Below are 25,574 nucleotides of genomic sequence, written 5' to 3' on the forward strand. Positions count from 1 at the left end.
TTCTCTTGTTGATGTCACTGGAGGTCACTCACTCATGAGGATACAGTCTGATGGCAGGTGGACAGGAGGGCCTGGTTGGTTTAGGGAGGCATCAAGTGAATTGGCTCACTTCTGTTCCACATGGTTTACGCGTCCAGAGGCTGGCTCAGGGTTCTTCACATCATGGTAGAAAATCAGCCAGCCCCACAAAAGAGCAAGATCCAATGAGCAAGCACTTTTTAAGTCTCTGCTTACATCATGCTTGCAGATACTCCACTGGCCAAAGCATGTCACATGGCATAGTCCAGTGTCAGGGTGGTAAGAAACTCCACAAAACATGGGTGAAGGGTGGTGTTATTCATTAGGAGCTCTTATTATAACCATTTCCCACAAGGTTCTGACTTTTAAGAATTCACCCACTTTTCCTAACCTCTATTGCTAGGACTTCGTAGCACTCTGGTAATAGTCTGCTAACTGGACTGCCGGCTTTAGCCCTTGACCTTAGTTAGTCTGTTTTTTAATAGAGCAGTGATCTTTAAAACATAATTTGGATGTTATTCCTCCTCTTCTCAGAACACTTCACTGACCTCCCACCTTATTTAGTTAAAGTCAAAGACCTTAAAATGGTATGTGGCTTCCCTGATACCTCTGTGATACCATCTGCTTTATCTCCCACTCTGCCCCAGCCACACCTCTTTCTTGGTGTTCTGCAAATGCACCATGCAAGCTCCCACCTCAGGGTCTTCACATTTGTTATCCTTTCTGTTACGAACACTTGACTCAGGTTCTCCATAGTTGGGTCCTTCATCTCTCTCTTCCCTCAAATGCCATATCAGAAAGCCTTCCCTGACCACACTCTTAAAGATTACAGCCGTTTCCTCTTCTAATGCTCACGATCGTGTTTCCTACTTTTTCTCTATCAAGGCTTCCAGATCACTCTCCATTCTGCTCTGTGTCTCAAGAGGCTAACGTTCTACAGTTGCATAATCAGACTGCCTTTCTCTCTTTCTCTCAGTCTTCTGCTTGGGTTCACCTAATGGAAAGCTGTCGCTTTTGCTTCACTTTGCTTATAAACCATTTTTTTCTTTTTTTAAAAAAAGACCCCCCAAAAACCCGACAGTGTATTATTTTAGATTTAGATAAGACTAACCTAAGATTTAGTGAGCATTTTCCATGAACCAATTTCTGTGCTTTCAGATATGTCATAAAAAAATTAAGTGGACTGTCATCCTTGTTTAAGAGTTAGGGATACTGAGGTTGAGGTTAAATGACTTGTTCAAGGTAACAATTAGAAAATAAAAAAGACTCCCAAACTCATGTCCAGTCATCTTCTCCATCTACAGCCCTGTCTCCATAATTCATCACTGAATGATCGCTGTTACACATGCCTTTGGAATTGGTCTTTTATCATATACACACCACCACCACCATTTTCTGGAAACTTCTTTTAAACCCAATCTGATTTTGTAATCACGTCTATATTTGCTAGTCTCAATAGCTGTTACCGTCATCCTCTTACATCTGAGGGCATGTTCGCCAGGAGTCTTTCTCCCTCTTTCTCTGGAATCACCGACCTCCTCTTCTCTCCTGACTCCTCAGCATTTTAATATGCCCATTTCTCCTATCTTAAAATTAAAGATGGCTTTTTAAATTTAAAGATGGATTTAAATACACCTACCCCCCTCCAAATTTTGAGACTAATTTTTCTCCTCATTTTGTTCTGTCCTTTTCAAGCCAAGTTTTCTCACACGACATTCTGTATATAATGTGCCATGATCTGGCTTCTTTCCGCAGCACTCTGCAGATTCCACCTCAAAACGTCGTCAGTAACATGTCTGATTGGCTTTGACCTTTCTACTGCTTTACCTCTTTGAAGCAATGGACTGGAACACAGCCTTCTTCTATACCTCCTACTCTTTCAAAACTCAGCTCACGTCTACCACTTCATGGGAGTTTTTCTTAACCCAGAAGACTGATCTGATTGTCCCTCCAGCTTGTCCTCATGTCTGCTGGGGCATGTGCCAGCAGTCACACCTGCTGAGGCACTTAGTCTTCCTGACAGAACTGTAGTTTCTGGAGTGGTCAGGATCATGTCTTCAGAGCTTGCACCCCAGCCATGTGCCTGTACGTAGCTCAGTAACCAGAACATAGTCAACACTCAGTACATGCCTGATGAATGAACAGATGAGTGTGACCGTCCTCAACTTGGTGAGGCCATTTTTTTCCATGAGTTTTATACTCTGGGTTCTTTTCCTACCTTGCATTCTCTGACTTTTTTCCCTCTCATCTACTTGCCTGACTTCTTAGATCTTTTAACTTTAATTTGTTTCTCCATCTTTACATTAAGTTTTGGTGATACAGGACTGAACAAGAACCGGTAACTGTCTTTATGGCTTTATGTTTATGTGTTTTCCTCTGAAATTAGGCAGGTTTCTTAATCTTGCTGAAGTTATTTTCATCCTTAAGAAAGTAATATTATAGTTCTTTATAGAGTGGGGCCGGATCAAATGAGCATGTTTATTAATTGCTTAGCATTATGCCTGGCACAAATTCAGTTACCATTATATGGTAATAATTTTAATAGTAATAAACCATATATTATATATGTATTATTCATAATCAGATAATGTATACATTATATAAAAATTGTACTATTCTATAAACATTGTAAAAAAAGTAAATAATATACATCAATTGCTTTGTGCATCCATATATTTTTACGTGTGCTCCTTTTATTAAGTCGTATGTTTTTCCTCTGTTTATTGTTTGCTTTTTACTTACCAAAAGCTTCTGTCCAAAAAAAGTCGAATGCTAAGGCTGCCCTGAGCAGAGTTCACTTTGGAAGAGGCTTTAATTGTAATGAACCTGTAAGAGCCAAGTTTAAAAATTGAGATAATCAGCAGCTGTGTATTTCTTTAAATTTTTGTATTTAATGATTTATTTGAATTAACTGTTACCAGGTTTACATCTTCTAGATTAGTTTTTAGGCCTTTACTTTTCCTTGGCTGTGGGTGCTGACCAGCATTGTGGTAGGTATGATTGGGGTGTGTGTGTGTGTGTGTGTGTGTGTGTGCACGTGCGCGCATGGATAGGTGTGTGTGTATGCTCATGGATGTGCATGTATGAATGCATAATATTTCAAACACATGCTCAGTGATTGAGGCACTGTCAGGAAGTAAGCATGGAGACCATGTTGCTCGATGCCACAATAGTCCTGCTACTGCATTGTCACCACAGGATGCCATTAAAATAGTTATGAAGAATGTCAGTGTTCGTTAATTTGGTTCTCTTCAGAGAACATTAGCCATGGGGAAAAGATACAGTAGAAATCTGAGAAGAGATGGAAGATAGGAGAGAAACCTGGCTTTTGAAGAATGATCTTTGATCTTTCAGAAGAGGAATACATATCAAGAGCTTATCTATGTGAAAGAATTTACATGCAAAGCAAATCAAGAACATAGATCTTGCTTATCTTTATAGTTTCATCTTAGATGGCAAGGAAAAGCCACGCTTCTCTATACAAAGGGATTTACATGTTTATGATAACTCAATTAGCCTTAGCAGGGGCTACCAGTATATGCTGGCTGTCTGGCCTCAAACTTTAATGCATATGTATTTTCAAAGATAACTAAAAGATTTTGGGATTGAAATACAAAGAAAGAAGATATAGAGAATTATCAAACATTGGGGATCAGCTTTAAAATTATAAAACCATATATGTTCTGAAAAATTACTTCAGGAATAAGCAGCTTTTTTTTTTAAATATGAGAAAGCAAAATCATATCTTGTATGCCATTAAAGGTTACTGTGTTTTCCAAATTTATAGTTGCAAGTGATGGAAATTTTCTTTAACAAACTGAAGGATGCATTTGTAGTCTAAATGGTAGCTTTGAGAGTAGTTAGATATTTATGGAAAAATTATAAGAAGCAATGTGCTTTTAAAAAATTTTTTCAAAAATAGATATTGGTTAGGAAAACTACACTCTTTCACTCTTTGGTAATGCATATTCTGACTCATTCACACAGTCATTGTGGCACCTAAAGTGTTGCAAAATTAGACATTTATATGGAGATGGGCTATTGATGTAAAAAAAAAAAGCTGAGGGCTAGGAATGATAAGGCATGAGTAGAGGGTTTTAAAAATGAGCTCTTTGTTTTCCACTCTTCATCATGCCTAGATCTCAGAGAGGTTTTGTCCAGTGAGAATAAAGAACCCATGAGAATTATGCAGGAATCACTGTCCAGTAAAAGGAATAGTTTTCCTTCAGTGACCAAGGGTGGGACCTGAAGTCTGCACCAGTCAGTGACGCTGTTTTATCGTCTTCATGCCAGGTGAAGATTTGCATAGGTGAAATGCCCACTTATTAGGAGAATTATATCCTGATTGAAATCCATAAGATGGTGCCCCTTTATCTTCTATCAGGGGATTTCATCTAATACTAGAAGGAGCAGTAAGATTCCATTAGTTTGTGACCAGTTATTCACTGGCCTGATCCTCAAGGTCATTGCCTTTCTTCAGTATTATTTGCTCAGTATCCTGCCTGCTACCCTTAAGTACTTACTTTGCCTATTGAAATCTTACTAGATACTCATTTAGAAGTACCGGTATTTCTTTCAGGGTTGATCTTATGACGCTACTGTATTTTTTCTTGCCTTTTAATTAGTTTTTAACTGTTTATTTTGAAAAAATTTTAAACACATGCAGTGTATACACAATAGTAGAATAATTTTCTATGTTGCCGTCATACAGTTTCAATAATTACCAGCATTCTGCCATTCTTGGGTCATCTACATATACCACTCCCACTCGATTTTGATAAATTCTTAATAATAGACTATGAGATCTTTCAAGTTTGAAACTATAATATAAATATCTGTCTCTGTATAGACACCATACACGTATATATACAGATATATATGCATACACACAGATATATGTAGACACACACACCTACCCCTTTATTTTATTTTTTATTAAAATGTAACGTACCCTCATTGTGGAGATAGCCAATGTTAATATTTTGATTACTGTGTAGATTCTGTCTCCCTTTGGTTTTTAAAAACATAACATGAAATTTGTTTATTGCTTTTAAACTTCATATTTTACCATGAATATTTTCCAGTGTCCTTGAATGTTTTGAAAGTGTGATTTTTAAAGGCACTGTAATACTCCATCACATGGGTCCTCCATAATTTATTTTAACAGTTTGCAGCTGTCGACCACATCTTAAACTCCTTGCACATAAATACTTGTCTGCATTTGCAAGGATGTTATTAGGATAGTTTTCTAGGGAATTATTAGGTGAAAGGCTCTTTATGTATCTTGCCAAATTGCTATCTAGGAAGGCTGTGCCAGTTTGTATTATTTTTATCTTATTAACATGGTAGTCGAAATAGTATCTGGTTGTGTTCTTTTAGAAATTGGCATTTTCTGGATTAATGACACTGAACATTTTTCATGTTCATGATTCTTATTGCATGTGTAAAATAAGGTGTTATCTGGAATTGCAGTGAATGGTACATGCCATTTAGTTTAGCTCCAAATCTAGTGCTTTGCAGCAATGATTAATTATTTTTAGTATTTCACAAATCAGTTTTTGCTGTTTTTGAACCCAGAATGTCTGCCTTAGTGCAAGTTACATTAGTTGAGAGTTGGTCTTATTTTACTTTTTGAGTATTATTTTTAAAAATTGTCACTCTGTATAATTTTCTCCCTTTATGTCATGTAACTTTATTGAGAAATGCAATTCAATCAGGAATAATTTCGCTTAGGTAAAACTTCTTTGTCCAAGAAATATACCGTCAGGTCCAAATAAATTTTAAGTTTTGAAAAAAAAAATATTTATTTAGATAAAAATTTGTAATCCCTCAGAGTATTTGACTGGATTTGAAGCATAATTTACTTTTGGAATGAATTTAGAACTCTGTTGTTAAAGTACTGTGGTATAATTTGTATATCCAGTAGAATAAAAGTTGCCATTTTCACAAGTCAGTGTTTTAATGCTGATTTGGTACTTTTGCTATGTGAAATTCCCCACACTCCAGTATAGGAATTGAATGAAAACATATACCTTATTAAAATCGTAGAGGTAAGTATTTTCAGCTTCCTAAACAGCAGAGAATGCTTTTTTTTTCCCACTTTTGGAATTACTCTGTTACCTACATCTAAGTTGTAAATCCAAAAATAAAACTAGGATTTTATTAACATTTTCTGCCCTTCATTGCTTCCGTTCATACTTTGCTGAACTATGTTCGAATCTGTTGAAAAATAATTCCATGCATTGTGTGTTGAAAATGATATTAAAAGTGTATGTGTTATGTGGAAGAAACAATCAAAACAGATCTACTCAGACATCAACAGGATATTATTACCCCAAAGAAATGACGACAGTTTGCCAGCTTGATGCGTAAAGGAAGGAAATTTACAAACATCTCCAAGAGAGGCATGTTGAACGGTTGAAGGAAATGAGGCACGTCCTGCTTTTATTGTGCTTGTTGCAGTGGGATTCCCAGAAGACTGAACAAGGCTGTCCTGAGACCTCTGTTTGGCAAAGATCTTGTTGATTCATATTTTATTTTTGTTTCAGTAAAGGTCTGCTATTGTTCAAATTTCTAATGTAGCTCATAAACACAAAGCCAATATCATTTCCTCTTCTACTGACTGATGTATACAAATAAATGAAAATCTACGGTCATCGTTAACTCATGTTCTGTTTCCATGGAGCGTAGGAGAGTAACAAGGAAGGCCCCTTGAAAGAAAGGCCTTTTAAAGTGGAGGTCTCAGTTCACAAACTTTAAAAGTTCACGAAGTAGTATTTTAGAATTTTAATCACCAGATATATTGGGGGAATTTATTACTTCCTATTCATATGGAAGAGGACAGTGGAGGTAAATATTTATGTAACTTGTATTTTAAAAGCTTAGTCTTGATTAAAATGTTTGATCTATCGACTTCTGAATCCTTAGAAGTTTGAATTGCTGGACATTTTTGACTGGGGCTTTTTACAAAGGCTTCTGGGTTGGAATGTGTGGTTCAGGATTTTGGTTTCAAATTTCTGTCAAGTTGGACACATATAAATGAGAAAGTAATGTGGAATATTATAAACATTTCTGCTTTTTTAAGCTCTTTTTTTTTTTTTTTTTTTTTTTTTGCTATCTCTATCAAAATGCCTGGAAATGTCATGACTCTTTAGACAGAGAAATAGAGGAATGGAAACCATTCTGGATCCTCTGCTGTGACTCAGTCAGTCTAAGGGGCAGACTGAGCGCTATATCTGGAGTTTTACGTTATGAATGTGCACCTTTAAGCTTGAGTCAGAGAATGTGGTTACTGTCGGCCTTACTCATTAAGAGGTGCTGCATAGAACATCAGGGGGAGACTTGGCCTTGGTTTAGTAGAAATTTAAAGGAGACAAACATGAAAAGCAGTGTCAGAAAGTGGAAGACCAGTGTTAAAAATCTTTGGTTTTGCTTTCATTTCTCTTAATTATTTCTTAGAATTATTGCTTTAGATCATTTTCCCAGACATTTTCATGTATGAAGAATTCCAAAGAAAGTTATTATTTCAACTCTTGAAAGATATGCTTCAGGGTGAAGGTAGGGCTTGATTATCAAAGGAATTTCCCTGGCTGGAGTCCTAACAGTTTAACTTCCTGCGATTCCCCACACCCCCTTAACCTTTATTTTTGGCTCAGAACTTCAGTAATGTCTGGATTGATGGAATTCCTCTGGGAGACAGATTTGAGGGTCTAAAGGTGCTTCTCAATACAGATTTTGAGGAATGATATTAACTTATTAGAGGCACCGCTCTATTGTTTTAGTATAAAGGGGATGAGATTTTGGATGTCACATCAAGCCACTAGCCATTTTACTCTTGATGACCTTAGTTGCCTTTAAACTGTATGTTTAGTGGGGATCATTCTTTCAGCAATTCATTCTTTTTTAAATGCAGTTTGATTTATAATTCTGGGGGCTGCCTCTACATGCTGTACTATCAAGAGAGACATCAAATATCTTCTGAGTAGTTTTCGACATAGTGAATTAAAACTGAAAAAACAAGTAGTGATATTACCAACATCTTAACTGAGTATGTGGTGGTGGTGGTTGTGTGTTTGTGTGTGTGTGTCTGTCTGAGTGTTTTATGTTGCTGTACCTACTTGCTTTTAGGTAACTAGTTTTACCAGAGAAGAGAATAACTTAGATTATATCAAAGTTTTTTTATGTAATGGTTTAAAAACCTGCCCTGTGTCTAGTACTCCTTTACGAAGTCCGCAAGACTTGGAGATAATAGTGGACAATAATGTTCCTTAAGGACTTACAGAAATAAGACACACACAGATATATTTAAATTCCAATTAATCTGATTTTTTAGTGAGGATTATTGAAGGGCTAACAACTTATATCAGACTTTGAAGGGCTAACAACTTATATCAGACTCAGAAATGGAGTTTTTTTCCTGTTTAAAATATGAAGAGATTTAATAACATACAGGAGTCTTGCTATGATTTTTGAGAGGAGATTTACTCTAATGTTTCAGATAATCTGTTTAACAGTTAATAAAAATATGATTTACATTTTGTTTGGATTTTTTAAAGTCAGCACATAATTTCTAAAAGTAAGCAAATTTCTTGTAGGGATGGTGAAATGAAACCTTGTAGCATTTAGCATGTATTGCGGTTTTGTTATTTGCAGTTTGTTATTAAGTGTTCCTAGGAGTAAAAGGATGTGCACAGCAACAGTGTTTACTGTGCCGATTTCTGGTATTTTATAATTAAAGAGCAAGTGTGAGCTGGGGAGGGTGGGCTGGAAAGCATGGATTCTGGCTTTAAATCTCAGCTTGACCACTTACTACCTGTAACCTGGGGCAACAGTTATTTAATTTCTCTGTAAAATGAGGATAATACAAGTCCCTGCTTCATTGGGCTATGGGAATTAAATGAGTTAATGCGTCTAAAGCATTGAGAACAGTGTTCAGCCCATAGTAACTGCTCAGAGAGTATTTTTAAGCTATTAGCATGATCAAATTGAGAGAGGAGAAATATAATGGAGCAGTTTCTCAGTTCTTGTTAGAAATAATCATTGCATTTGAAAATTCAACAAAATATTAACATTCAAAACCCATTTTCAGAAGTGGTGGTGGTAGAATTGCTATAATGGGGGAAAATTTAGGAATGACAGCCTGGTTAAAAGAAAGGGCGGGTGGACCTGGAGTAGGTTATAGATCAATTTAAAGCAGCAAAGTTTTCCAAAGATGCTTCTAGTTTTACTTTAAATAAGAATGAGTTTACAGTTGCACATATAAAATAATAAGGTGTTATTTGCCAGAGGCATTTTGTTGGTGGGGGGGGTGTGGGAGAAAGTTTTGGGGTGTATTGCGTGTGTTGGGGGTACATTTCCCCTGTCACCTTTTTCCACTGTTGCTGGTCCTCTGGTCAGGAAGCCTCCCTGTCCCCCACTGGTTCTGTTATTTGTTCCTGGATAGCATCAACTTGAAGATGAGACTTTATAGGCAACACATTAGCCTCAGCGTCTCCTCCTGGTCATAGTCATTTCCAGGTTACATGGGTCAGTTTCTCCACCTTACTTGAGTGAATGCCTAGAAAGGCTAGTTCAGCCTAGAGAATTTTTAGGGGAATGGAGAAGCTGAGGGTAACTCCTCAACACCAACACTTGAACCCAATCAATACTTGATAGATTGTACCCAACACACACAATACACCCAGAAATCTTCTCCCTGATCCCCATCCAACTAAGTTTCAGCCAAAGTTAGAATTCAGTGGTTCCCTCTGTGTCTGCCCCTTAGCTGTTGCTGTTCAAGTGCAAAGGTGTTCATTTCTTTATCTACCCATGTGTAGTTGCCTAATATCCAACTAAACTGCATCAAAGTATGTAACCCTTAGGTAGGCAAAAAAGATAATTAGAATACAGTAGTACCCCCACCCCTCTTATCTGTGGTTTCATTTTCTCTAGTTTTAGCTACTGTCCATCAACTGTGGTCCAAAAATATTAAATGGAAAATTCCAGAAATAACTCCTAAGTTCTAAATTGCTCGCCATTTTGCGTCATGTGATGAAATCTTGTGCTGTCCTTTGCCGTCTCATCCGGGACGTGAATCCTTACTTTGTCCAGCAGATCCACACTCTAGATACTCCCTGCCTCTAAGTCACCTCTAGGTTTTCAGATTGACTGTTACTGTTGCAGTGCTCAGGTTCAAGTCACCCTTATTTGACTTAACTATGGCCCCAAAGCATAAAAGTAGTGAATCTGGCAATTCAGATATGCCAAAAGAAAGCCATAAAGTGCGTCCTGTAAGTTACAAGGGAAAAGTTCCTCACTTAAGAAAAGGCCAGGCCTGGTGGCTCATGCCTGTAATACCAGCACGTTGGGAGGCCAGGGTGGGTGGATCACCTGAGGTCAAGAGATCTGGCCAACATAGTGAAACCCCGTCTCTATTAAAAATACAAAAATTAGCCGGGCGTGGTGGCGGATGCCTGTAATCCCAGCTACTTGGGAGGCTGAGGCAAGAGAATTGCTTGAGCCCAGGGGGCGGAGGTTGCAATGAGCCGAGATTGGGCCACTGCACTCCAGCCTGGGTGACTGAGCGAGCCTCCATCTCAAAAAAAAAGAAAAAAGAAAAAATATCATATGCTGAGGTTGCAGTATATTATAATTGTTCTGTTACTCTTAGTTATTGTTGTCAGTCTCTCACTGTGCCTGATATTTGATCTAAACTTTATCATAGGTATGTATACATAGGAAAAATCATAGTGTATATAGAATTTTGTGCTATCTGAGGTTTCAGGCATCCACTGGAGATCTTAAAACCTATCTAAAAACTCCCTCTCTTAGAGTGAGTACTGTGATTATGTTTAAATAAATGAATGCATGCTTGCTTGTGGAAGTATTTTTGTGTGTGGGGTGTGTATATGTATGTGTGTGTTTGTTGCATGTGGACATTTTAATGTGTGTATATTATCATAGCTGATGGTTTTCCTTTGGACATTTGGCTTCATTTTGTAGAAAGAAAATGCAGTTTTAGAATCAGGAAGGTGATTGGAGGATTCCGTCTGAATGTATGTGTGTATATAAATAAAATATATTATCAAAAGCCTGACTTGACTTGGGAACTGGGAAGTAGCAGCCTCAGGTCCTCCTAGGTTTATTGGAGTTACACTTACTAGCAAGTAGCCTAATCCTCTCTGCAAAGAGAGGAAGTACAGTTTTATGATAGCATCACGTGGGATGAGGATCATTGAACCAGAGAGAAACTGCTGCTGTTTGATTTCCACTGGAAGTCATCAGTATTTCTTGATCTAGAACAATGATAAAAAGTGATCTGGTCTTTAAGTAAAACTCGGATTTAAGGGTTTATCCTTAGAATCTGATCTTTAAAACTGGAAGCACAAGCTTTCCAGCTTTGAATTCACTCCATTTCAGAGATGAAGAAACCATTTCTCAAAGAGGTGTCTCTGTTGAGGTTTCACAGAGAACAAGTCAGGTCAGCTGAATCCAGGTCTAGTGTTATTTCCATGCAAATCTATTTGATTCTTCATTTTTGCAGTAATCTTTAGATTAAACCCACTCCTATACTGTTGGAGTAGTCAGGCACATACATGGACAGGGTGTGTGTTTCCCAGATTTGAAAGTTGGTTCTCCATGTCATAGTTATTTGTTCTAGTTGCTTTTTTCTCAGTTTTCTTATCTGTACAGTGGCGGTAGTTATTTCATAGAATTATACTGAGGATGTGCGTACTCAGCATAAGTGTTAGCTATAATAATTATTATGTTATTAATGATTATGTAATTATTATGTATTGTTGATAGTAATATAATAATGTATTGATTTTTAGACACTTTAGTTAGCTATCCAGCAGATGACAATAAAAAGATGGTATTGAAGAGAAGGATTCCATAATTTTCTTGTGAAATTAGCGCCATAAATCATTGAACATCTTGCTTCATTTTTGTGTGAATTATTTGGATTGACTAAGTACTCTTGGTACTGGACTGAGTTACCATCTGCTGTGTTTTGCTTCCGTAGGTCAGGCTTATTCTCCTAGGGAATGGCAAGGTGGAAAAAAATGCCAATAACCTAACCCCAAAATGTATCCTTACTGTCCTGTTCACATTTATAGGACAGTTTTATTGCTGTAGGTAAGACGGATAACTGGGCACTATTCCAACATCTTGGCAGCTTTCCTTTTTCAAGGTACTAATATTAGGATTAGCATGTTGTTTTAAAGCCATTGCCTTTCTGCACCTTATAATTGCTTGCTCTTGGGGGAGGCTTGGAACATTTGAATTAGGGTTTTTTTCTGCCAAATATGGGAGAGGATGTCTGTTTTAATACTTCAATTGGTTTTTAAAGTTGGCACTACAGTCCATTTTGCCAAAAGACAACACAAATTAGAGGCAGTGTGGGCACACTGTGTATGGTGGGACAGACTCAGAGAGGGGCAGTGAGTATGCGTGAGCGAGAATGTTATAGCTCTGTCAGTGTTTGTATGTGTGCCTCAGTTTATTTTTGGTATTGATACCAATGTTCGGCAATACAGTGATTTGCCTCATCTATTTTGTTTCTAAATCAAAGCCTTGGCAGATTAAAATGACAAGGAAAAGATTAAATTGTTAATGGTATAATCATATTTTTCTCTAAAGCATTGAAGAATTATAGTGTCTCTACTTATTAGCATGTGTTCACTTTAGTGATTGAAATGTTAGCTAGTTTTACTCAAATATTAGTAGGATTTCTAATTTTCGTAGGAGAGCCCAGTGCCACAAAAGTGACTGGTAACTAGCAGTCTTCAGTTTTCATCTTCATATAACTGTCGTGAGGATTCAAGGAAGGAGCTGGGAAATGGTTTCATCTTCATAGATGCTCAGCAGATGTGAGTTCTGTTTTCTCCCATGTGTACATTTCTTATCTTTTTGTAGACTTCATGGGAGCGGCATTTATGGATTCAGACTTACATTGTTGACAATGGCCTTGCTACCTGATAGATGATCAGTAAGTTACAGAATGAATACATATTTATAAGAGCGGCAGAGATAGGAGTACATTAGAGCAATTAGAATAGATTCCTTTTTTTTATTTTTTTATTTTTTTGAGACAGAGTCTGTCGCCAAGGGTGGAGTGAGGTGGATCCATCTCACTGCAACTTCTACCTCCTGGGTTCAAGTGATTCTTGTGCCTCAGCCTCCCCAGTAGGTGGATTACAGGCATGTGCCACCATGCATGGCTAATTTTTATATTTTTAGTAGAGACCGGGTTTTACCATGTTGGCCAGGCTGGTCTCAAACTCCTGGCCTCAGGTGATCCACCTAGCTTGGCCTCCCAAAGTGCTGGCATTATAGGCATGAGCCACAGTGCCCGGGCATTAGAATGGATTGCAAAGAAAAGTTGACTATGTCATTCTCTGCTCCCTCCTGTATGTTGTTAAGTCTACAGGGCCATATTAGTACTATTGCCTAAAGAAACGGAGTTCCCCAAGAATGTGTTAGGAATAACAAAAATTCTGTACTTTGACCTGAAAATGGTGGTTCTTGAGCTGGTTATTTTTCTAGGTATTGGTGGAAGTTATGAGTCAGAGTTAGGTACTCATTCATGGATAACCAAGGACTTCTTTCAGAGATCTGGATGCTATCACTAGAATCTCTGTTTACCCTCTTGGGTCCAGTTTATTTGTCTCTTCTATGAGGAGGAGTATACCTGTTTGGCCTTCCTCTTAGGTTGCTTTTGAGAATGAATGAAATAATATGTGAAAATTCTGTTCATAATTGTAGAAGATGGCTAGTGATGATGATGATGATGATGAGGATGATGATGACGAAATTGATGGTGCCCAAAATATGAAGAGTCTAGACTGAATTTTTGGCTTTCTAACTTCAAATTTTCAGGAATGCATGATGATAAAAAAATTGTTATTTCTGATATCTACTGCATTGTTACTATAGACCTTCAAAGTTTGACACAAATAACTAAATTATTTTGTTTTGTTGGTGAGGATCACTTTTATTTTAGCGGTGTAGCCTGTCAAAATAACCTTGCATGAGGATTCTCAAAGTTATACTACGTTTCACTAGTAACTAAGGCAATTCCATAAAAAAGACATTTAGAATGAATAAGGATAAATCAAAAGTAATTCATATCCATTGGTAAGGAGGTGGCACATACCAAGTGTCAAATGTAGACGTTTTAGAAATTGAAGTGTTACCATGGAATCAAAGTATTCCACTGTAAGGTTGAATATCTGAAGATACCTACTTTAAGCCGTCTGTTAAGATGAAGTTGATATTCATTTTACATATCCTGCTTGAAACCTCTTATGCTGTGAAATTTTCCTGTCTATTAAGAATAGTTTTAGAAAAATGAATTAGCTAATTCCTTAACTTGTATGTAACTTGAATGTAAGTTCCTTTCCTTAACTTGTATGAAAATCAGTTCTCCTTTGTGAAAAGCATGAGATATACCTCCTATTTTATGTTGACGTTGGTTGCATTTTCAAAGTCAGAGTTTTACATTTATGTGCCCCTATATTGTCTAGCTTTGTAATCCCCACTTTAAAAGGCATCCCAAAATAGCAACAGAAGAATAAATTGTGACTTGGGTGTATTAGATTTGTATGATCTTGTTTATTGAGCTGCTTTGTTATTTAGTTACCAAGGATGATGTAAGCTTCTCATCCAAGCTTTCCTTTACTATGCTGCATTGTCCTTTAAATGTCATGAGAATACAAATATTTTCAAGGTAGCAGTGGGGAACAATCTAGATGAGATGACCAAAAGGACATCTCATATGAAACTGCAGTGAGCAAAGGTTTATTGGTCTTTGGATCTCTAAATAGAGTGACTTCAGATATCTAAATATAGTGAAAACCAGAATTCAGTGACTTTAGATTTAAGACCATAACGGGTTGTAACATCTAACTCCTTTTCTCTCTAATGGAAAAAAAAAAAAAAAAAAATGGCCACAACAATGCGCTGGATATCAGAAATAGAAACTTTTCATCGTCATGCATTCCTGGAAATACCAAGTTAGAAAGGCATAAAAGAATAGAGAGAAAAAAACCTGTCATAGTGTATCTACCTTGGTTAGTGTTTTTCACTTAGGGGATTGCAAATTCATATGAGAATTGCTGAGAGAAACAATTAAGTTAGAGCAAATACTCTCCTTTCATTGTTACAGCCTGTAAAATGCTATTTGTGAGTTGCTACTTATCTATCACCATTTCTCTTTTTCCACTTCATTGTTAGTGTTTGTATGATTGGGGTGGGCGGGGGTCTTCTGGATGGGGTTGCTCACACTCCACAAAGCCTTATCCCCCTTCTGTTGAAAGAAGACACAGCTGAAATCAGTCTCTTTGCCTTTTCATGATATGGGGATGCGGTGGAATCAAAGCAGGCAGGATGAAAGCCCAAAAGCTTCCTGTTTCCAGCTGTTTTCCTCAGCGAAGGTTTTTTTTTTTTCTTTCTTTTTTTTTTTCTCCCAAAGATGATGCTTCCTTTCAAGGGGTTTTTAATCTGCTAACTGTTTCCTCAGTTTATTTCACTACAGTAAAATGTGTTTCCTTTAGGTCATATCTGTCTCTTTTAAAACCCAACCTACCCTTTTCAGCCGTGTTAGTTGCTACTCAAAAGAACAAACGTGATTTATAAAAGTCCTTTTAATGAGGTACAAAGACCAATAAACCTTTGCCACTGGAGTTTCATCTTTTCGGTTGCTTTATTTTCATTTATGAAAAATGTGAGTTGTCAAAAAGCCATTGAGAACACTATTAATTTGACCATTTAATATTTGTAAACAAAGCCGTTAAGAATAAAATATGTTGTTATGGCCTTAAGGTTGGTTTTTTTTTTTTCCCTTCCGAATGCAGTATAATGATATGTAATTTGTTTAATGTAAATTCTTTAAAATTAAGGCACTGGAAACTGCATAAATGCTAAAATGAATATTAAGAGTGGCTTGATTTATTAAGTGATAATGTGCTTGAAAATATGGCTTTTTTGCACTGATGTTTATTGCTTCACTTTTCGCATTGATGTTGTTTTGGAATTTTCATTTCTAAATTCTGCATCCTCTGGGGATAAATGAAACATAAAAATGAATTCTTTTAATCACTCATTAAACATAATCTCTAACTAGACCTTTCACCCATTTCGTAGATCTTCAAGGGTTCTCAATAATCATAATCATTATACATTGATTTATAAAGGAGTATCAGAGTGAGTCAGAATTTTTCTGTTTCTTTATCACTTGTCCTTCCCCAAATATCCACACTGACCTAAACGTAGAAGAATTTATCAGCAAGAAAATTCACATTGTTGCCTGTTATTTGAGCTAATTCTTTGTGATATAATGAAGCCAGTGGCATATGGGGGAGAACCACCTCATTTCATTTTCACTTTAATGCTAACTCTAACATATGCTTTTGAATTGAAGTGGGGTCCCAAATGCCAATATATGTTAAAAGAATTAAGCACTTTAAAAAAGAGAAAGTTTTCCCTTATTTACTCCTGTTGCCCACTCTCTTGAGGGTGAGAGGCTGATAGCGCTTAAAAACATGAGCATGTCTATTTTATCTGTACTGTTTAATAGAGAGCTATGAAAAAAATGGCAATTAACATATTCAGACAGAAAATCATCCTGGCTGAATGACTCATTAAATAGTCGTATAAACAGGATGTGCCGAAATGAACTGGTTCAGAATTTAGTTCCATTGGTCTTTTCAGCACACACTGCTCATTATCAGCACTTTAAGAAGCAGACTTGTGGGTGCTTAGAGGACACTTAAATTTCTTTTCTCTTTATTTTTTTCTTAAACACTTCTCCCCTCCTCCACTCCTTTCCCGTGCTATTCCTAATTCTTTGGCAGGCTAAGATTACTCTTCCAAACATGAAGCATTCTGTTGGAAATCGAGTTAGGGGTAAGAGCATCTGACTTTCATCCAGGTCAGTGGTCCTAATCCCAGATGACAATCAAAATGTATTTGAAGATTTTTTTTTTTTTTGAGACAGAGTCTCCGTCTGTTGCCCAGGCTGGAGTGCAGTGGCACAATCTTGGCTCACTGCAGGCTCCGCCTCCCAGGTTCAAGCGATTCTCCTGCCTCAGCCTCCGAGTAGCTGGGATTACAGGCGTGTACCATTATGCCTGGCTAATTTTTGTATTTTTAGTAGAGATGGGGCTTCACCATGTTGGCCAGGCTGGTCTCAAACTCCTGACCTCGTGTAATCTGCCCACCTCATCCTCCCAAAGTGCTGGGATTACAAGCATGAGCCACTGTGCCTGGCCGTATTTTTAAAATATGCAGACATTGCTGAACCTCATTTTTTTGGGCTTCCCATTCAGTAGGTCTAGAGGCAAGGCCTGGTAGTCCGTATTTTAATAGAAGCTCCCAATAGGATTCAGATAGCCAGCCGGACTTGGAAACTACTCACTGATTTGTGTCCCCTCATAGTAAAAATGCTCTTTCCCCAGGTACACGATATATGGCCATCTGGCCTCGATATCAGTGGTTTGCAGACCTGGCTGCATATTAGAGTCACCTGGGGAGGTTGGCGAAGAACTACTGATGTTTGACCCCACCCCCAATTAAATTGGGGAGGGAGGGGGGGGTTAAAACCTCCCCAGGTGATTCTAATGTACAGTCAAGTTAGAGTACTTCTGTCCTATATAAACAGATGGAGCTAGTTTAGCTGAAAAAGTCTAGTTTTCTTTTAGAATATGCTTTACCCTGTGCTAAAACTCCGTTACTGTGCCTCCCTAACCACACACACAGGCTTAAAAGTATTGCCTCTACTAAGGCTTTCACATTTATTGGTACCCTGTTCTCAGGTGGAATAGAGTGCTAGGCTCTCACGATGTATCAGATTCCTGTTTCTTCCTGCCTGAGTACCACATCTGTGATGTGCAGATGTGTTGGTATAGCATGAGCACCCCACAAAGGCTAAGTAATAAGGATGAAGAACAAAATTGCAGTTTAGCAAAGGAAGGAGCATCCATCTTTTGAGTCCCTGTATACTCCAAGACAAATTCTGAATAAACAAATTTCTTCTTTAGCAAGTTGTGATATTAAATGGGTGCCTTTCATTACATTGGCTGACATTTGCATTTCTTGGACCCGTTCTGGAAAAGGGTCTGAGATGAACCCATTGTTGAAGATCTAAAAAACAAAAACTTTTGCCATGTCAACGGAAAGAGGAAAGATTTCCATAAGCATAATCTTGTATTATAGATGGTACGTGAAAACTCTACGTTCTAGCTGCCCACAGGGATTTCAGGGGTACTTTAAGGGGTACTTACAAATAAAAGGAAGAAGATATATTACATCACATTCCCGTTACCAAGGGGAACCTCATCCTCTCTAGGAAAGGGTTCTCTCCTGTCTTACATGTGACTTTCCACCTACTAAGTCCCCTTGAAGTGACTGAGCAAAGACACTCTTACAAGACTAAGCCGTTGGTGCTAGAAGTGGAAGTAGACGGAGCCCTTGAGGTTCAGGTGCCAGGTCCTTTATCTCTGATGGCTTGGGAAACAAAAGTCAGCAGCCATTTCTCTTCACTAGAGTCTCTGAGGAGGTAAAAAGGGGGGGGATTCACGAAGTCATCTTGATTTTTCCATATCTTATGGTGAAGTCTTGTGGTAGACCCCAGCACCCTGATGGTTAGTCTCACGCTTGTAAGTTTACATAAGGCTTTCTCAAGAGACTGACATCCAGAGCGCTTGCCTTAGAGAAGACTGCTGACCATGGTCATGACACTGGAAGGTGTTACGACTGGCAAGTCTACTCTGGTATGGCAGGAACCCTGGGCCCCCGAATAAGAGAGGTGATTATGCTTTAAAGTCTAGGCTTTCCGATGTGTAGGGCTTGTGGGACTCACTGTCAGGGTTGTGTAAGGCACGGGCCATGACTTGCAGAAGTCTGAGTGTGTGAGCACCCTCTTAAATATTGCCCCCAGGTGCCTTACTTGCTTAACCCAGGACCCAGCCCTGGCAGGGAGCAACAGCAGGAGGGAAAACCATTGATAATTTAGGTCTTCACATCTTATGCTTCATTTAATGTGGTTGATAAAGAGCCTCCTTGTAAAAATATCTTGGTGTAGACTCCCAGGGAAGGAAACACTTGTGTGACTGACAAGCCGGCAGTGCCCATGGCCACGTGTGTCACCCTGGTGGAGGATAATCGTCCTATTATTTTTTGTCAGTAGGTATAACAAGTGGGTAGTGCTTTGTGTATTCCACTGTGATGAATTAATTTTGTGTTCATTGTAGTAGCACTGATCATAATGAATTAATTTGGTATTCATGTGGATGTCAGAGGTTTTTTTTTTTTTCTTTTTTTTCCCTTCCAATTTCATGTAGCTTTAGTTAATGGATACTTTAAAGTACAGTACATCTGATCTGATTCTGTTCTCATTCACTTCTCGTAATTTCCCCCCCACTGGATATTGTGAGGTATTCTGTTTTTAAAACATATTTAACTTGATCTTTAAATAATTAATGTTTTAATAGCTTTACATGACCTCAAACATTCCTCCTGCTTTTAATTTATAAAATAAGGAAACTAAGGTAAATACTTATAACAAATATAACTGCTAGGTTGAATGATATATTTAATAACTTGTACATTTTAGTTTGGTTTAAAAAGATCTGAACTAATCATTTGTAATTTGTAGCCTTATTGAAGACAAATATTGCATCCCCTTATGCAAATATGAAATAATGAAAACTGCGTGCCGTATATAATAGTTTGCTCTTATTTTAATTTCTTCTCTCTTCTTTCCCTCATAGACGAGATTGATAAATGTATGTGCATATATTATTTATCTATTCATGGAAGGACATGTAATTGACTATTAGATATGGTAATTGCATAAATATATCTCCAAGCTCATTTCCTTTTCTGTTTATAAAATAAATGTTTTTGTTAAATTGGAATATACACTGAAATAGAAGTGCCTAATTTAGGATCGAGAAACCAGGTACCCAAACAAAAATCAAACAAAATTCTAGGAACCTTTTGACAAACTTGTTCTATAACCTATATGCGTTTAAAAAATTTGTTCATCATGTTTGCTGACTATTGAAGATACTTCTAATAGAACAAGGGTTTCCTTCATCACTAACACACCTGCTCGGCTGATTTGCTCCTGGTGGAGATGTGGTTGAACCTTAAGAAAGAACGATATTTTTTGCCTTACGAGTATCAAGATGGCATTTTTGGTCTTTCTTTAAATTTAAACTTGGAAATGGTATCCTCCATATATTCTCTCATGGCTTTAAACTTTTTTTTTTTTCTTGTAATTTGACACCTCTTGTTCAGTTTGATTCTCAGCAGCAGCTGTATTCCATTGTAGACTGCTGTGTTTCAGCAGTTGATGGATCCTGTATATATTTTACTATTTAGCGTATATAAAGAAGTTGGGACTCTTGCAAATGGCAAGGACCATATAACTGGGTTACTATGGCTTTCATTATTTTTGTTATTATTGTGACAGATTGTACAGTAATGTACTAACAAAGATTTATGGCATCATACAGCAGTAGGAAATGTTGGGATAGAGGAGAAAACTCATGTTAAAACAAATGTCTGTAATAATAAGAGGAAAACAAAACTTCAAAAAAGCTCTGAAAATTGTTTCTAGTGTAAATATTTTTATTAACATTTGTTATGGTTGAAGATCTTGAGAACAATTGTTTATGCATTTCTGCAATTTAGATTATGCTCTATGCCTATTTGTGCATCATCGTTCTTAGGAGATTGTTCTTTTCTTTCTTCTGTGTGTGTGTGTGTGTTTTTTTTTTTTTTTAGTTTTTTTGTTTTACTGGAACATACAGGTATTGAATATGCAATGAACAGAAAATTTATGGAGGGCAGAATTATGAGTATCTGAGGAAAGTTTAATTACTTTTATAATTTAGATAAGCTTCATAATTTATTGTAACACGCTGTACTTTGGCACAATTTGTAACAATTATAAAGCCCTGGAATTTAGGTTCTTTACTTGGCAGCCATCAACAGAGTAAGCTGTATGAAAACTTTAAGCATTTACTTTCCTTCCTCCGCCTTGCATTAAAGGCTTGTGCTGTAGTGGTTTTGTTGCTCCCATTTTCGTTTGCCACATCTCTGGGTTTTCTGTATCACAGTATAGCAGGCTTGTGGTTATATACTAGGAAGCAGACGAAGAGAGGACCTGAAGATACCTCCTGATGCTCAAACCTAGGAAAGGGAAAAATGGGGAAAGAACTCAGATGACTCTTGGAAATGATTCTTGCCTCAATTAAAAAGACCTCGCTATTCACTTCCATATAAAGGACATATCCTGAATTATTCAAACAATTCAGAAATCAACCTTTAAAAAAATGAACATAAATTCCTTTTCATAATGAAAGAGCAGTGTAAAACGGCTCTTTTCTTAGACCTAGATTATATTACTGTTAAAGGAATTGCTGCCTAGTATACAATTTTTTGATGTTGTTGTTTTCTACGACATCAATCTTATTTGTTGTCCTTTTTTTGTCATGCCTGTTAAATGTGTACTTTTCTACATTGATGTTGAAACTAATGTACAAAGTGTGACATTTCCAAAAACTGGTTTGGTTGTTCCTAAAAACATTTGTCCTTAAAACATATATTTATTTGCAGCCCAGGAATTTTTAGATTCACATTCTTCTTTTAATGACTAAACTGTAGAACAGAATTAGCTCTCATAAAACCTTGTACTTGCTGAGCAACTCTCATAATTAAATGATTATAACGATTTTGTGTGACACTTTGAACTTCTAAAGTTCTTTCACATCTATGTATGTTTAGGACAAGATTTAAAAATTAAATTATTCTACAGTTGGAGTAGAAATAAGTGGCCAATTATCCAGCTTTTGTACCTCAAATACCTACCTTTTTTCTTTTTTCCAAATACCTCCTTATATTCTCCACCGACTTTGTGGGCTGCCTGAGTGTGACAGAAATGGGAACTTTAGTTACGACTTTTGATTCTCTTGTGTTAGTGTAGGTTTCTGGTAAGTCACTTGGTGCAAAACACTGAAAAAACTTACCTATTGGCTTAAATGAGTCAACAGTCTGAATCAAACAGGTTGTGAACTGGTTAAAATAATAAACCAGTAACCCTGTGGTTGAGCTCTTGATGATTAAAGAACCAGACCTAAGAATGCATTTATAGTCTTTTAAAAGAAAGACTGCCACTTCTTTGAGCTGTGTTGCTTTGTGTAGATTTCTTTATTATTATTTTTTTTTAAAGAAAGGCTTCATTATGTGTTTCAGATCTTCATAGATGTTGCAATAAGATACTCCTTTCTATTAGTATAGGATTGAAAGGATCAAAGTTAATAATTTTAACTGAGACACTTTAAAATAACAAAATAGTTTATTATCTCTTTCCTTTTCAAGATTTATGTTCTTACAAGGGTACAAGATCCCTGATTGAATGTGGTCCTACTGGTAAGGATCCCATGTAATAGAATAGTAATTCCCCTGTCTTGCATTCTCTGGTTGGTTTTAATGTTGCAAGTGAATGTGTTCTGCTGTGCAAATAAACGTAGTTCTCTTATTCACATTCCTGATGACTTGCATCCTTAAACCCTTTTGGTCAGGGTATTATTGTCCTTTATCCTGAAAAATGTCTGTGATTGTAGTGCCCTAATACTATAAATCAATGGGGACTGAATTCAGCGCCTGCTAAGTAGTGTGAGGCAACCCTTTAAATGCAAATGCATCAGGGCTAGTTTTAATGTAATTTTAATAAGGCTGAAACCATTTTGAAGTAGACTTAAATCATAATACTAATCTTAAAAGACTCTCTATTTAGCTAAGAAGTCCCTTTATTCTCACTGGCCATTTTTCCTCTGTGTGCATGCAAACCACCTTTCATGTGATTCCACAGTTTTTCATTTCTTTTTTTTTTCTCAAATAGAATATATGTACAGTTTGTGGTTACTGTATTAGTTGGAGAAGAGCATATATTGACTAAAATTGCTTTACTTCTTTTTCTTCCTGTTTGTACATGCCTGAGTAATCCGTGTGTGTGTGTGTGTGTGTGTGTGTGTGTGTGTGTCCATAATATTTCAAACAAATTGCTATGTTTTGGTCAGAGAAGTAAAAATCTAGCTCCCAATGCTTACTGGAGTAGTTATTTAAGACTATGATATTTAAATAGGGGAGTACATGCAAAGTAATATAAAAATGAGGAAAACATTTACAAAATCAAGCCTGACCTCAAGTCCAATATTTTTCAATCTTCTAAGCCTCTTGTTTTCACCAATTCACATTGTTTCAATGTATGTGGAATATATCTTGCTGTTTATATTTGGGTTGATGGGACAGGTGCAGGATCTTTGATCTGGGGAAATAAAGTTGGATTAGGGACTAGCTTAACTGGTCTACAGAAACTGTAGACTACAGACACTGAAGGCAAGAACCTACCGCCACATCTTTTGCAGAGAGACAAAGGCATTTTACTCTTTGGATATTTTACCTGGGATATGTAGTTTGTGTATTTGTGTAATTGTGTATTAATTTACACAAATTTAAGTAAAGAATATATTAATAAGATTCATCAAATAATTTATAAATTAATTTTCCGACATTTTTCTGTGTTCAGGAATTATCAAGGAGATGTGTAAATATTGCAGCCTATACTATATTCCATTTATTAGCTTTTAATGTATTTCATATAATTCACAAAACAGTAATTTATCATTTACATTACTCCCCTTTTCCTATTGAGCCTTCTGAACGAATAATGTAGACTAGCATTAAAAAAAATCTTGTTTCAAGATGTGTTAATAGAAATTTTATTTTCAGTACATTCTGCATTAAATATTGTAAAACACCCCTAGAGAGTGATATTACTTTTAATGATTCCCAAGTTGCTTTGACCAGAGAACTCCATTTTTCATGAAATACCTCCCATGTGGAACATTCTGCAGAAGACAGTTTTGTGAAATGCTAACTTAGCCCAAAAGCTTTTTTAAATTAAGGCCTTTCAGATTGGTAGTGGTATTTAGTTTCTTGTTTTTTTAAATAGACTTTGTTTAGGACAGTTTCCTAGGGTTGCTGTGTCACTCATGCTAACTGTCCTGTCCTCTTGAAAAATACTACTTGTGACATGTGAACAGATATGGAGGTCTTCTACCCAAATATTTTAATACCAGATAATAGCTGTATCTTCTCAGATATTGATAGCTACATCAATGGAGACGTGAAATTGACTTCTATCAATGGCTTTTGTCCATTCTCCAAGAGAGGCCTATCTTTGTGGGTGGAGGTGTTGGTGGATATGTGTATGTGTCTCCTCCTCTTACCCTCTTAACAGTTTGGTCACAGTCGTGACCAGTGAGTATAGAGCAGAGCCTTGACAATGCACCTGGCTTTGGGCTCCAGCAGGATAGTATGAATGAGTGAAGCAGATGCTAAGGAGAGGTGAGTTTAGGGTAACTGGGGCAAGCGTGCCCCCTCATTAATTCAGTCAGCATCTCCAAGAATCCTGTGCAGGGCAAGTAAGATCTATCTCAGGACCAGCAATATCTCACCCTTGGTATGAAGATGAGAAGTCAGGAGACTTGAGCTGTAGGTTTGGTTGTCTCCCTGCCCTGGCAGACTTGCCTAATTTAGAGCAAGTAGAAAATAATCTGTGTCTTGTTCAGATCTAAATAACAATGCTTTAACAGTACTGTAGAATATTTGTTAAAAAGAACATATTAATTATGTTTTTAGAAGCTTCTGTAAGGAAGAAAGAAGTTTGACCCCCCAACTTTTCTCTTTTCTAGAACTGCAAATTACTGCTATTTTAAATAGACTTTGTTGTTTAACTGTACATCCAGGAAAATCTAGGAAATTAAAGAAGCATGCATATAAATGATTGTGTAGCAGAACATGAACATTAAATTCAAACAGTGAAGAAATTAAAGTTAGAAATACTCTCAAACATATGAAGGTTCTAGAATCAATCCTTTAAGCACAGTCTGAGACATGGGGTATCTTTGCACTTACTTGGACCTTGGTTTCTATTTCTGTGATGATTATTGGATTTGATGCCATCTGATGTCCTGTTCAGCACTCAGATTCTATAAAGCTGGGTCTGAGATTAACTTAGGTCTGAGATTGACATAAAGGGGAACTGGTCCCTAGATGTCCTCAGGGCTGAGAAGTTATTGATTTCTCATGTATAATAGGAGTGCACAGACGCACAATTTGCACCAATCGGAACAAAATGTTTAACAAGTTCTGAGTATAGAAAACACTTTGCAATTTGAATTTCTATGATTCCAAAATTCAGAAAAGCTCCTTTTTGATTAAATGCACTGCCCTCAACCACACATGCTCATTTTCTCTGTCTACTGCTTTGTCATTCTGTTTATTTAACTTTACTTGGCATACCAGAGTTGTAACGCTGAGATTTTAAAGTACATATGCAAAATTGGAATGTGTCAGAGAACCTAGGAACAGATTCATCAGAGGAGTCATGAGGCACATTGCACATGCTTTAACATCAAGGTGTAAACGGAGCCCATTAAACCATTAGTTAAGTGGTGATCGGGAGCAAGAGCCTGATTAGATTACAAAATCTTCTGTGTGTGAGC

The 25,574-nt window shown here is 37.0% G+C and overlaps 1 protein-coding gene across 17 annotated transcripts in view; it reads left to right on the top strand.

Annotated features, from left to right (window-relative positions):
• TCF4 (transcription factor 4) overlaps positions 1-25,574 on the top strand; it is a 368,073-nt gene that overhangs the window by 73,730 nt on the left and 268,769 nt on the right. For 2 of the 17 annotated variants that reach the window (XM_050767845.1, XM_050767847.1), the window contains exon 1: positions 5,089-6,867. The exons of the other annotated variants lie outside the window; for them this stretch is intronic. In XM_050767845.1, coding sequence (XP_050623802.1) covers positions 6,849-6,867 — 19 coding nt within the window. In that variant the 5' untranslated portion in view covers positions 5,089-6,848. Of the gene's footprint in view, positions 1-5,088; positions 6,868-25,574 lie in introns of those variants that run through there. 17 annotated transcript variants of the gene reach the window in all.

The sequence above is a fragment of the Macaca thibetana genome, chromosome 18 (genome assembly GCF_024542745.1).
Source record: "Macaca thibetana thibetana isolate TM-01 chromosome 18, ASM2454274v1, whole genome shotgun sequence".
Taxonomy (NCBI): domain Eukaryota; kingdom Metazoa; phylum Chordata; class Mammalia; order Primates; family Cercopithecidae; genus Macaca; species Macaca thibetana.